Source organism: Nothoprocta perdicaria, unplaced genomic scaffold (genome assembly GCF_003342845.1).
Source record: "Nothoprocta perdicaria isolate Ctin4 unplaced genomic scaffold, notPer1 scaffold_310, whole genome shotgun sequence".
Classification (NCBI taxonomy): Eukaryota; Metazoa; Chordata; class Aves; order Tinamiformes; family Tinamidae; genus Nothoprocta; species Nothoprocta perdicaria.
Genome location: NW_020455545.1, coordinates 41,921 through 55,362, shown reverse-complemented (window position 1 = coordinate 55,362; position 13,442 = coordinate 41,921). Strand labels below are relative to the sequence as shown.

The following is a 13,442-nucleotide window of genomic DNA, read 5'->3' as shown; positions in this document are numbered from 1 at the left end:
CCCCGACACCTCCCTCTTCGTGCCCGTGCCGCTGAAGGCCGCCGAGGCGGCGCCCGGCGCGGACGTGGGCGCCGAGCTCACGCGGCCGCTCGACAAGGGTGGGTGAGCGCGGCCGTTGCGGCCGTTGGGGCGCGTTGCCCGGCGCTGGAGGGGAGGCCGGGCGAGCCGGGCGCCGTGGCCCGGCCTCGCGCCGCCGCCGAGCACGAAGGCCCTTCCCTAAGGACTGAACTAAGGATCGGGTTCCTGCCTGGGGGATCCCGGGCGCGGAGAGAAGAAGTGAAAGCTTATTTTATTGCACACTTTCACAGCCAAGCGTTCGGTTTGCGCTAGCTCCGGGTAAAGCAAGCTTGGGAAATGACCTGAGGTTGCTCAGGAGCTCAAAGAACAGGACTCAAAAAAAAAAAAAAAAACCTGAGAGCCAGGAGGGAAAATCTTTGAGAAAACCAAAGCTTTTCCACCCAGCACGGTGACCCACAACTCCCTGTGTGTGGCTAGCAGTAATTCTGTACTGTGAGCCACAGCAGTGAGGTTTAAAGTTAATGAGGCCTTCCTTACTAAATACTGCTTTAAAAAATGTATAAAATTCCCTCCTCTGGATTTCCCTTCCTTCACCGTGCCCTGAATCATGCAGCAACTTGTTTTTGTGTTTGGTTTTTTTTTTTTTTTTTATTGAAGTTAGCAGGTTAAATTCCACTGTTCAGAACTGACCTAAAATCAGGAAATAAAGGTTTGTAAGCTGAGTATCCATAGGCATTCTTACTGCAGCTTTTGAAGAAACTTTATGTCTTTTAACGGGATGCGTAATTCCAATACAATTCAGCATAATAGCTTGTTTTTTTGGTGTGATACAGCGGTCAGATATCTCCAGCTAGTCAAATGCTGTCGCAGCCCTTTTTGCACAGCTGCTTTTACAGGAGCCTTTATAGTAATTGTGCTACTTAACTCCATGAACTCGGTTCACGGCTGCATCCCTTTGCTCCCTTGTGATTTTGTGGGAAACGTGTCATTGAGTGGTGACGTTTGCTTTAGATTCTGGGGTATCCAGCCAGTTGTAACCCACTGGTTACTGTAATTAGCAGGTGCTTTGTTTCTGAGCTTTGCTTACAGGGATTACACCAGAATGTCTCTTTCCTTCCTGCAAATGGAATTAAACCGGGTACACTGGAAGCCAACTGCATCCTTTCTGGAGCTGCTGCAGTGACAGGATGCCTTTTTATACAGAACCTTTAAAAATCCTACGAAGATATCAAAGAAGTCAGGGAGCTAAGAGCAAAAACAATGCTCTAAAATGAGAAAAAGGTTATCAATATTAGACAAACAGGAATAAAAGGYAAGAAGAGGTAATGGGGGAAGCAGAACACGTCTCCAGGGTAGATACCCTGTCTGCAGGCTCAGATGGTAGAAGCAGGTGCTGTCACAAGGAGCTGATGAAAGCTAAGGTGGGCTAAGATGCCCCTTATTGACAAGGCCAAGCTATTGTGCTTAGGAAGGAGAGTGATCTTGATGGTYAGGGCTGTGATGGTCTTAAGGCCACGCTGCCTAGGAGAGTAATAAATATTCCAGCGTTGCCCTTTCCCTCCTGCAGAAAGGCCAGCGTGTGCTGGAGGCGAGTTAGTTGCAGGTTAACTTCCTGATCTAGTAAAAACAGGGAGTCCCATCTCAGGTGCTGCGTGGGAATGACCCGATTTTACTGCTGCTCTTTGAGATTGCACCTTCCACTGCAGTCTCAAATATTGCTTGTAATTAAACTAGTGAGAAATCGTTGATGAGTGCCCTCATCGTGGCAAGGTTTCCTCTCAGAGGTAAAGAGACTRTAAGTCGTGATCTTCAGCCGTGTTTGAGTTATTTTTGAGAAAAACTAAACTTGGTAGCTCAGAAATGTTTATTATTTATTTTTTCTTGCAGGTGAAGTTCTGAAAAACTTGAATAAGTTTTACAAAAGAAAAGAAATCCAGAGACTGGGAGCAGAAAATGGATTGGATGGTAAGGAAATGGCTTTCTAAGAGAGTATCTTTTTCTAAAAAATGTGAGACCTTGTTTTTATTGCTGCGGGCACCCACCCATGTCCTCCCCACCTGCTTCACGGGATACCCAGTGCTCTGCAGGATCAACGTGCCCTGCATACAGGCTTGGATTTCCTTGGCTTTTAGTAGCCTGYTCTTGTTTGTCTAATGTTGTAGTACTGCTTTGTTTGGACAATTTAAGACTCCCATTGAGTACATTAAGAARTGTTTTCATCCAGATGAAATTTTCATCCTTTATTCATGTATGGCATAGGTGGATCTGCTTTTTTGAGGTCAGATAACCTTTATGCTTATTTGTATTATCTCATGTTAAGGAGTATTTTCTTTAATAAACTACTCAAAATTTTTGATAGGTATTTACAAATAGTTTTTGTTGTCTTTTCTCTTACAGCTCGCCTTTTTCACCAGGCGTTTATAAGCTTTAGGAAATATATCATGGAATCCAACTCTGTGAGTGCTGATTTGCATATTATTCTCAATGATATATGCTGTGATGCAGGCAAGTATCAGGAGTGCTTGTAAAATAAAATGTGTATTTTCTGAATTTTTTTGTTTCTGGCTTTTCTACTTAACTATCTTTCTATGTACCTTTGCACCATACTGTAATAGAGATTAGAAAGTCATTCTGCTTTGTCCTTGGAAACATTTGTGCCCAGTCTAGGAAGTATTCTGTCTTTAAAACCTCTAAACTTTGAAGCTTGTTGTTTTATAGTGTCTGATCATTGCTAAAATGAAAACTACTGTTCAATATATTCCTCTTTCAAAAAATCCAGTAGTCACTAGGTGGCACTTTAAGAGCATTCTCTTGTCTAGGTTAATATTGTATCTGCATACAGTATTTCACATGAAATCTTTATTTACATATCAATGAGTGTTATATCCTTTAAGTTTGCATGTATAGGAGTGTAAAGGATGGTTACTTGTATCAATTCTAAACCTTAAGTGAGCTTAGCTTGTAATTAGTGATAACTAAGATACTACAGAATATAAGTTCTTAAATAATTTTTGATTTATTCAATACTAATTTGCAAAGATGAAGAGGTGACTGATTGTTTGGAGAGTTAGATAATAACACTTATCAGATGCAGGTATTATTTGTAATGCTATGAAAGCTGGGCAATGAATATATGGACCTTCAAACAAGAGGTCTGCCAACTTTCTGACAAGAATCTGTCTTCTAGGTCACGTGGATGATCTCTTTCCATTTTTCCTGAGGCATGCCAAGCAGATTTTTCCAATGCTGGATTGTATGGATGATTTGCGCAAAATCAGTGACTTAAGGCTGCCGCCCAACTGGTCAGTGTGTGTTAGTGGCTACTGTGTTTTCTATCCTTATTGTCACAGGATTTCATAGACCGAGGACTTCAGCTTCATGATATATATCTTCCCTTTAATGTATTTATTTGGTTTTACAGTAAATTGTCTCAGAAATTCTTATTTTTTGTTGCAAGACATGCTGCAAAGTTGTCTTATGGCTGTATCTGTTTGGGAAATCGCCCATCCAACCATTAGAATATTAATATACCTCCACAAAAAAGGACAGTAATGAAAAATCCTTCTGCAGACATCATGTATCAGCTTAAGTCTTAAAAAGCATCAGATGGATAGATGGATGAATCGATATGGATTAGAAAATGAATATATAAGACATGATAGCCTCTTTATACTGGATCTATTTAAGAACTTTGATGTCCTTTTACCACCCTTTAAATATCTACTGATACGGAAATGTTTAAATTAATTTGGGATTTCACTTAACTTTGTATCCAGGATGCCAGATTAAATATGTATCCTAATCTATCTTATATATATGTGTGTGTTTTTAGGTATCCAGAAGCAAGGGCTATTCAAAGAAAGATAATATTCCATTCTGGTCCTACAAACAGCGGCAAAACTTATCATGCCATCCAGAGATTTTTATCAGCAAAATCAGGAATATATTGCGGTCCACTGAAACTGCTGGCTCATGAAATCTTCCAAAAGAGTAATGATGCTGTCAGTATGTTATATTACTTACCTGCATCCTTCGTGCTGGGATAGTTTCCCTGGGTTTGCCTAAGCTGTGCTGTTAGCTTTTTCCCATGTAGAAGCATTTGCTTTAGCTTGTACTCAAGCARTTACCCTTGCTTAACTCTCTTCCCCCTTCTACTGCAATATTTAAATATGTTTTACAGTGCCTTATAATAAAAAGCTGTGCAGCTTCAGAGCTGTGGGTCGGTGAACACCAGTGCCCTATTATTTCGGGTCCCTAGGGGAAGTTTTCATTAATACTTTCTTTTGCCTGTAGCGTTTTTTTAAAAGCTTCTCATTCCTCTGTTTTCATTTGCACAGAGCATCACAGTAGCATATCATGCTTTAATTATCATGTATTAATGCACGTAATGTGTAGAACTTATCAGAGGGTCTTTGCTTCGAGCTCCTCTTCTGACCGTGCTTTTCGTGGCCCCCTTGCAGGAATGAGGGAGAGGAAGAGCTGGCACTAGTTACAAATATATCACACTGTTAATAGTGGTACTTCAGCCCCACAGAGCTTAAACACAGTGTGATTCTTGTGCCTACGGGCTGCGTAGCTGCTCCCTGGGCACCTTCCAATAACACTTCTAAAGGATAGCTTAAGAAACCTTCCCCCCACACACACATGTTGGAAGAGGGATTCTGTTACATTTAAGAAACTTAACGTGAGTTTTCTGGCTTTCTGTAGAACGTGCCCTGTGACTTGGTGACAGGAGAGGAGCGGGTCTATGCCAATGAGGATGCCAGGCAAGCTCCACATATTGCCTGTACCATTGAGATGTGCAGCACCAACACCCCTTGTACGTATCCATCATTGTTTCAATCACATCATCCTCCTCTTTACACGTGTTGCTGCTCCCTGAGTAGCTGACCTTTACCTTTTCTCAGCTGAACAATTCCTGAGATAGGTTAGAACAGTTTTTATAAAACCTGGATCATCTCAGATTAGCTTTTGGATGGTAGGTAATTAACTTGATAGAAAGCCTCCGAGATGTTCCTTCCTATGTAGTRCTGCTGTCCTAGATTATCTTCCCAGGAAACTTCTTTAACTGTTTTGTTTGGTTGCTTTTAAGATCAAGTTGCTGTGATTGATGAAATTCAGATGATCAGAGATCCTGCTAGAGGATGGGCCTGGACAAGAGCCCTTCTAGGTAAGCTATAGAAGTCAATATATTGATAAGTGATTACAATGCGTGATGCAAAGTAAAAGCAAGTGGTGTTTCTTCATTACTAAGCCCTCTGTGTACCAAGTTGGAGAGGGACTCTGTCCAAAGAGAGTTCTCTGCATGGCAGCAAGTTTCCTGTCATGTTTCGCATAAGGAATAATGTTGAAAATTGTATTGCCTAGGTTTTGCAGATGCATTTTTCTGGTTYTGTTTCTGTGTTTAGTAGAGTCTCTGTGTTGTCAGACACTCTCCTTTCACACTGAGTATTTTCTAGAAGTATGCTTTTTTTGTGCAATTAAAACTACACATTTTTGGTAACTATTAACAACACGTGGAGTTGCTTATGTGACATTTTGCACTGTATTTTCCTGGGTCTTGTTCAGGGCTCTGTGCGGAAGAAATCCATGTGTGTGGAGAAGCTGCTGCTATTGACCTGGTGACAGAGCTCATGTACACTACTGGGGAGGAGGTTGAGGTAGGATTTTTAATTCCGTAATGTTACAGACAGAACGTGGGGTGATTCCTGTCAGAAAACAGGCTAAAATACAAGCTTTTGTAGGGGATATTACTCATCAAAGCTGTTCCTGCAGGGATTTGTTTTGTTAAAATGTTGCTCAATTCCAGTCCATCAGAGGAGATKGTGCAAAGTTGATGTGTGTGATGGGTGGTTTACTTGCTTTACTCTGCTTTTATTCTCTGTGTGTTGAGGAGAGTTATAAAAGAGCAAATACCAGCAGGAGAAAGTGATTGAAATATCCCTCCAACTCAACTTTACAGTCAAAAAAAGTTCCTGGGAGAAAAATATTTCTAAAGATTATTTAACATCATAATTTGGGGAGTGCAGCCTACATGATATCCAGATGAATTTATATTCTTCATGGCACTCCTCACTGTAAAGAAGACCAGTTACACCATTCAGGTGACCAAATTAGTGAAAACAGGCACTCACTTCTCCCTAGAATTACTCTAACTATACGATAYCCTGTATATTTCTTTCTCTTGAATCTGGTTTGTGTGGAAGAATGTATAGTCTGCTATTTATTGAAARGCTTTTTAGTTCTTACCTTGGGAAATGCTGCAGGTATGTGGTTTTAACCATGTAATTACAATCCCTTCAGGATTGCAACCCTTGGTGTTGCAGTCAGTCATGGTTTTAAGCACATCAGCAGAAATTTTGCATGAATTTTACATTAAAAAGAAAAAAAAAACCCTCACCTTTCGCAACTGCTCTTTAATTCAAGGTCCGAAACTACAAGAGACTCACTCCTCTTACTGTGTTGGATTATGCCTTAGAATCCCTGGATAACCTCCGGCCAGGGGACTGCATTGTGTGTTTCAGTAAGAACGACATTTATTCGGTGAGCCGACAGATTGAAGCCAGAGGATTAGAGTGTGCTGTCATATATGGCAGCCTGCCACCAGGTAAAGGACTCCTCCTGGACATAGGTGTATATCTATTATCTATCTATACATTACATATATTATTTTGTATATGCGTATTTCCTCAATCTAAACTATAAGGGCATCACGTTTATAGAGATATTCCCTCCTTATGTTGTAAGATGAGTCCGCTCTATGAAATATTTGTCACTCTGTTTAAGGAACAAAACTCGAACAGGCAAAGAAATTCAACGATCCTGCTGACCCATGCAAGATTTTGGTTGCYACAGATGCGATTGGAATGGGACTCAATTTGTAAGTACTCAGAGGAGGTTATGGCATGCTTATTTTTAGTATGATGCCTGCATGAGTTTCTTCACTCGTTTCCCCCCAGTTTAATTTGTCTAGATGTCTTCTAGACAAATTAATTAGTGTCTGGAGAACACTTACATTGCAGGCACTTTAGTCTTGAGATAGTGTTTGGTTTGGGTGGATATGAGCTTTAATTCTAAAGCAGATTCTAAAAGTGGAGTGACTAATTTGGTCTTATTCTTTATGAGATCAAGCACCATCACTGTGCTTTCTGAATATCAGTCTCTCGCATTTCTGAAACTTAGATTTTTGTTTAAATATTTCAGGTGTATAAAAAGAATAATTTTTAACTCTATAATGAAGCCAAATATCAATGAAAAGGGAGAGAAGGAAATAGATTTAATTACAACCTCTCAGGCTCTACAAATCTCGGGTAGAGCCGGCCGTTTTGGCTCATCCTTCAAGCAAGGAGAAGTCACTACGATGCATCGAGATGACCTCCCGCAGCTGAAGGAAATTTTGAGTGAGACTGTGCAGCCTGTGAAGGTGAGAGCTTAGTACTCCATTTGTAATGGGTGCAGTGTGCAGCTCTGTTCCTGTGTCCTGATCCAAAATCAGTATCGTGTCYGCTTACAGTTCTGTTAGAAAAATTGATTGGGTCGTGCCAGAGTGAATTTGATACAAGATACATTTGGAGGCTCTCTGGGGCTTCCAATATTTTAATTTATATTGAAGCTGGTCTTCTAATTCTATTAAATTCCAGGTAAGTGTCCTGAATAAGTTGGGCTTTGTAGGGAACTCTGGTTTCGTGCATTTTATCCTTCTAGATTTTGTTTTTTCTTGCACACTAACTTAAAGACATGGAGGATTAACAACCAATCTCTTTATTTTGCTTTTAGGCAGCTGGCCTGCATCCTACTGCTGAACAGATAGAAATGTTTGCTTATCATCTCCCTGATGCCACTCTCTCCAATCTAATTGTAAGAATGATTTTWAAAAAAAATAGTTTTTGGTTTCAAAATGGAGCTCACTTATAGGTGCTGCTTTCCTACTCATTAAGAATCTCTGCGTATCTTTTAGGAATCAGGTTGTTCTTTCTGTTCCAACTCTGTTTGCAAATACATTTAGAATGGTTACCTTTTTTCTCATGTTATGTTAAATTGGAAGGCCTTCAATGTGTGCAAATATGTGTAGATGTGTTGAAGAGTATCTGATGCAACAACCTTATTTGATCTTTTCTGCATTTTTAAAAGTATGCTTTTTGATCTGAGGCTGAAGACCTTAAAAAGTGAAGTTGTGATAACGTTGTGTGAAAACTCCTGGAAAACTGAGCTCGTCATGTCAGACTTCTTTCTGAGAATTGCTTATTTTTAACCTGGTTATCTGAATTTTATGGGAAACTAGCTTAAATTAGAGAAACAGATTTACTTGGGGGATCTACTTTAACCCGTGTGACTGTCAATAGAATCTTTGGAAGTGCTTAAGTATTTCAAAGTAGAAATTAAACTTCCAAGGCCATATTAAAAATAATATCATGATGGTTACTGACTTTGGAACTTTTAGCAGCTTTCATTGGTTTGAATGGATATTATATTTCTTTGATGTCCTATTCCTTAAGAATGTGTGTGGTTTCTAACCTCTAGGTGAAGGATTATGCGCAGAGACATCTTGGAAGACTTAGCTGCAGAGTAACAGCACACTTTTAAACTTTATAGAGTTTCCATAAGATTAAAAATGTCCCAGTATTGGTCTCTTAAGTATTCTGTCACACATTTAATTAAGCTCAGTGCTTCTTTAATGATCACATAGCCACTAGAGAGAACTGATTTGGAGGGCCCATGAAATTCCCTCGTGCCATGTGCCCTGGCATCTGCTATTTGCCAAGCGTTGCAGGTTTCAGGTATTCTTTGAATGCCTTTATTGCAACACCTTATTGATCTCGTGATGTCTGTCTTCCTAAAATAAAACTGTTCTGAAGGTTGACCTAAAAATAACTCCAATTATTGGATTTTATACTGCGAAAATAGCTACTGGGTTTTTTTTTTTTTTGGAGTCATGATAAGAAGCAAACGTGGAGCAAGTTTTAAGCTTAGATATAGCTGGCTCTTATGGTAGTGTTCTTTGTAGCTAAAATGCATGCTTCTAGAATATTACACTGCATACTTAGACTAATTGAAAATGCTTAAATAAAGTATAAATTACATAAAGTTTGGCCACCTCCTTCTGTAATAACATCCTCTTCGTTTGCTTATGATGTTTCCACAGGATATTTTTGTGAGCCTCTCACAAGTCGATGGACTGTACTTTGTCTGCAATATCGATGACTTTAAATTCCTGGCAGATATGATTCAGCACATTCCACTAAATCTGCGCTCACGATATGTTTTCTGCACTGCACCCTTAAACAGAAAGGAGCCTTTTGTGTGCACGACGCTGCTGAAGGTCAGTTATTTCTTGTTCTTCACGGAAAATGTGCCATTTATATTGGTCTAATGGCTCTTGATACAATGCAACTATGTCTAGTTTAATTTTTGATGYGTTTGGTCACTAGATCATTGGAGAGCATTCTTAGAAGTGTTCAAAAATAGAAATATAAAATAGCTGGATTTATTTTATATATATATTTGAAGCTGAAGCTGTTCAGCTCTGAGATTCAGTTCTTATTTTGGGTTATCAGTTAAAATTTGGAAGCTTTCCTACTATTTGCCACAAAATCCTACTGCTTTCCTTGGTGGGAGGGAACTGCTTATCGCTTATGAACAATTAACTTCTGCACTAAAATTTTCCAAAACTGGTCCTTAATCCAGGTTTTAGCTTGTCAACAAAGTAGCGTGTGGGCTTGAATATGATTGCTGATGTTTCAAGTACACAGAATCGAAACTGCCCGGGAAACAGTGCTGTAATTTACTCTGAATTACCCCAGTATTCATGCCTGGATGAACTGTTCTCTGCTGTGCCCCCTGCAGTGATTATTTTGAGGAATTTGTAGTCAGCTGACTTCAGTTTTGCAGGATTAAGACTTTTGTTCGGGACTGTTCCTTTGTTTTTGACACCGTCACCTCCATCCTCTCTTCGACTAAATTACACACTTTTGTCAAAACATTTTAACAATGAAACTGCTGTGCTGCCCTCATGTCCCAGATGCTTGATAGACCTTTGCTTTTCAGAATTAACTAAGGACTTTCTTTAACCACTGAATGCCCCGATTGAAGCTTTAAAAAATGCTCAGCACTGAGGTCTGAGGCAGTGAAGGTGCAGAGGGGCTTAACCTCTGTCAGAGGGAGTTAGACTGGTAAAGGCCTCTGTGAATTCAGACTCCACTCCATGCTGAAAAAAGAAATCTCTAATAGYAGCTGTTTAGAAACTAGTTACTCTGTCATTAATGTTTCAGAAAAAAATATATATTTTTTGACTTTTCTGTTAGCCAAAGAGCTGAGATCTCTAGGTTTTGGGCAGGCTGATTTCTATTGCAAAATAAATCTCTTTTTTTTTTGTTTGTTTGTTTGCTAATAGTGCATTTGCAAAGGGGAGCAACAAATATTTAACGTTGCTTTCTCAACCCAGGAGCTTCTGACATAAGGGAGTTGGCAGAATATGAGTAGGAGAAGAGAAGGTGGTTGGTCTGAATCACTAGATGAAAGTGCCTGCCTTCCAGGGTCTGTTTTTCCGGATGACTCTGGGCCCTGTTGCTCTGTGTTAATGAGACCCAGGAAATAAGAGATGATTCCTGTGCTGAGGAATTAAGTAGGAGAATGAGTGACATTTGTGCTGCGTAAAACGAAGGAGGTCTTTTCTGGAGATTTCAATGTAGACAGACGTGAGGAAATTTAATGCACTGACATTTCGTTAGGTTGGTCAAGAGCTTCTTGAGTAATAAACTGGCCTGAGAACCAAACACCTAAGAGCAGACTCTTCAAACYCAGTCCCGTGTTGTAAGGGTTGAAGCCAACCTTTCCCAGCGTGCAGATGTCAAAAGGCAAACTGAAGGTCTCTCACTTAAYAACATAAACAGCCTATTTGCTTATAAATTGAGCGAGTACTGCAATTCTGGAAGGTCAGTTGAGGTTTGTACGTAACTGCACTGGAGAAAACCAAACCAAAACGGGGAAGCTTCCTTCCTTCCTGACTGCAGCCTTCCGTGCACGCGCTTGTTTTGCAGTTTGCGAGGCAGTTCAGCAGGAACGAGCCGCTGACGTTTGACTGGCTCTGCCGACACACCAAGTGGCCCCTGGCCCCTCCGAAGAACATCAAGGAACTCATGCACCTGGAAGCCGTTCACGATGTTTTTGACCTCTATCTGTGGCTAAGGTATTGCCTTTGGGCTTGGGAGTTATTTTGATTTTCCCTGTGTRTTTCTGACACGGAGAAGCAGCACCTTCCAGCCAGGATGGATGGGGGTGCAGAACAGCCTCCTTTGCTGGTCCTTCAAGAGGATCTAGATACAAGGGGCCTCTGGGCTGCAACAGCTGAAATGCCATTTAAAATACATGTTGCAGAGGACAAACAGTGTAATAATGTGCTTTAAACAGTATGTGTCTGATATTCATCCCAGTCATCAGTCCTGGGGTGGAAAGGTTTAATTGTTTGCTGTTTTGTCTTTCCTCTCTTCAGTTACCGCTTCATGGATATGTTCCCAGATGCTGCCCTTGTAAGGGATATTCAGAAGCAGCTCGATGACATTATACAGATAGGGGTCTGCAACATCACRAAGCTGATCCGAGCTTCGCAGCCCACTGCTGCCTCTGGAGCAACAGCAGCGATATTGGAAGAATTCCCCCTTTCAAGGACTGCGAGGGATTCGAGGCTGATGTCGGGGCTGCAGGGCGCAAACCCCCCAGGGCAGCCCCCGAAAGGCACGGAGGCTCTGGGAGAGAGAAGAGGAAAGAGCTTGAAAGGCCACAGGTCTGCGCGGCGGGAGGACGTGAAGATCCCCAGGCACGGCTCCCTCGCCAACAGGCTGCTGCGCGAGGGCCTGCTGACGCAGGAGATGCTCAGGCAGCTGGAGAGCGAGTGGCAGGGCCAGCACAGGAACGGCAGATACGGCCCCGGCTCCAAAAGAGAGGACCGGGATAGCTCAAGGGAAACGGGGAAGAAGAAAAAATAGACTCCTAAGTCTGTGTCCTAAGTCTGCTTAGGTTTTATTCATAAAATAAAAGCCCTGTTTTAATAACGTGGTTGGCGGTTCGTGGTGACGCTGTTGCAGGCCCTCCATGTTTTGTCTTCTCTCGTGGCCGGATCCTTGAAGCAAAGGCTTGGAGCAATGGACTCCCGTAAGCCCAGAGGCCCAAGCTGTGTTTCCCAGCCRGCTGGGCACTGCTGTGCTGGTGTTCAGCCGACGTGAGGATGCCCTGTGAAACTGTGCACGTACTGCCTTCTTGCAAGATACCCTTGCAGCGCTAATAAAGTCAGATATTTCACTAGTGACGGATTAGTGCTCATTCCACCCCTTCCYGAAGGGCAGAGTTTAACAGATAACGAACCGGTAGCGAAGCAGCTGACGGGAAATGGGGTTAAGAGCGGGGACAGGAGTCCTGGGGCTCCAACCTTTGTGTCTTGTGGAAAGGAGACCAAGTATTTGTGGTAATGCTCTGTGGCACGATGAAATTCTGATCAGAGGAATGTTTGGGTGAATTCCAGTTCTGTCATCTGAAGGTAATTAGTAAAGAAAAGTGAGAGCTTTCCTTGCTCTTGAGATTGTTTTCCTTCTCCTAGGAAATCCTCATCACGTAGATAGAGACAAAGCGATGGGTTTTGTTTCTTTGTTTTRATTTTTGGATGTGACTTTGGGAAGGTGCTCTATCTGTTTCTCTGCTGTCCTCACCTCTGCGCTTTATGGTGCTTAGCACAAATGTACGTGCTCAGCACATGGAGGAGGGCTTAATTTGTTAGAGGTAAGTTCCTGGCAAACCCACTTCTTTGGGGTCTTCTGWTGCAGTCCCTGAATGCTGAATTATGTCAACGCAACAATTGAGGAGTGAAAGGAGTGGGCTGCTGAAACTGTTGCACTCACTCGCTCACCAGAATGGGGTTTGGCAGTGGGATGTGTTGCTGTGGCCGCATGAAGGGGAGCCTATGTGCAGCCACGGTGGTTGGTTACAGCAGTCTGCAGATACTGCTTGTGTTGATGTGAAACCACGTGCAGTTTCACCGTATCCAGTATCTCAGTTTCTAGAATGGTCCAACATGCCTCTGCAGAGCGAAATACCCTTCACCTTCCTCACAGCATCGGTACTTTAAGCTGCTGTTACCATCCTGCAGCAGGGTGAACACCTTGGATTTTTAGCGCCTGTTCCCAGTGAGTTTCATATCCTCCTTCCCTGTTATTTACAAAACTGCGAGCAAGACACAAACGTTGCTGGTCCCCGGGATGTCCTGCTGCCTCCAGYGCCAGACCGGTGGGAGGGAGGGGGGATTTTCAGAGGCGTCTCCTGCAAAGCCTCTCCCGAGGAAAACCAAGCACCTGTGTTACAAATCTGCCAAGTCACCTTCTGGACCGCGTGCTCCCGGCTCGACCTTTGCACCTCTCTAAATTTGCGGTTTAATTTGC

General features: G+C 42.0%; 1 protein-coding gene across 1 annotated transcript; it reads left to right on the top strand.

Annotated features, from left to right (window-relative positions):
- Positions 1–6: 6 nt before the first annotated feature.
- Positions 7–12,307, top strand: SUPV3L1 (Suv3 like RNA helicase). Its single transcript, XM_026042680.1, has 15 exons — positions 7–98; positions 1,906–1,983; positions 2,416–2,523; positions 3,206–3,320; positions 3,851–4,019; positions 4,726–4,837; positions 5,111–5,188; positions 5,587–5,678; positions 6,445–6,625; positions 6,805–6,898; positions 7,222–7,441; positions 7,795–7,875; positions 9,161–9,337; positions 11,055–11,203; positions 11,507–12,307. The coding sequence occupies exons 3-15, from the start codon at positions 2,460–2,462 to the stop codon at positions 11,997–11,999; spliced, it is 2,025 nt and encodes a 674-aa protein (XP_025898465.1). The 5' UTR covers positions 7–98; positions 1,906–1,983; positions 2,416–2,459; the 3' UTR covers positions 12,000–12,307.
- Positions 12,308–13,442: the final 1,135 nt, after the last annotated feature.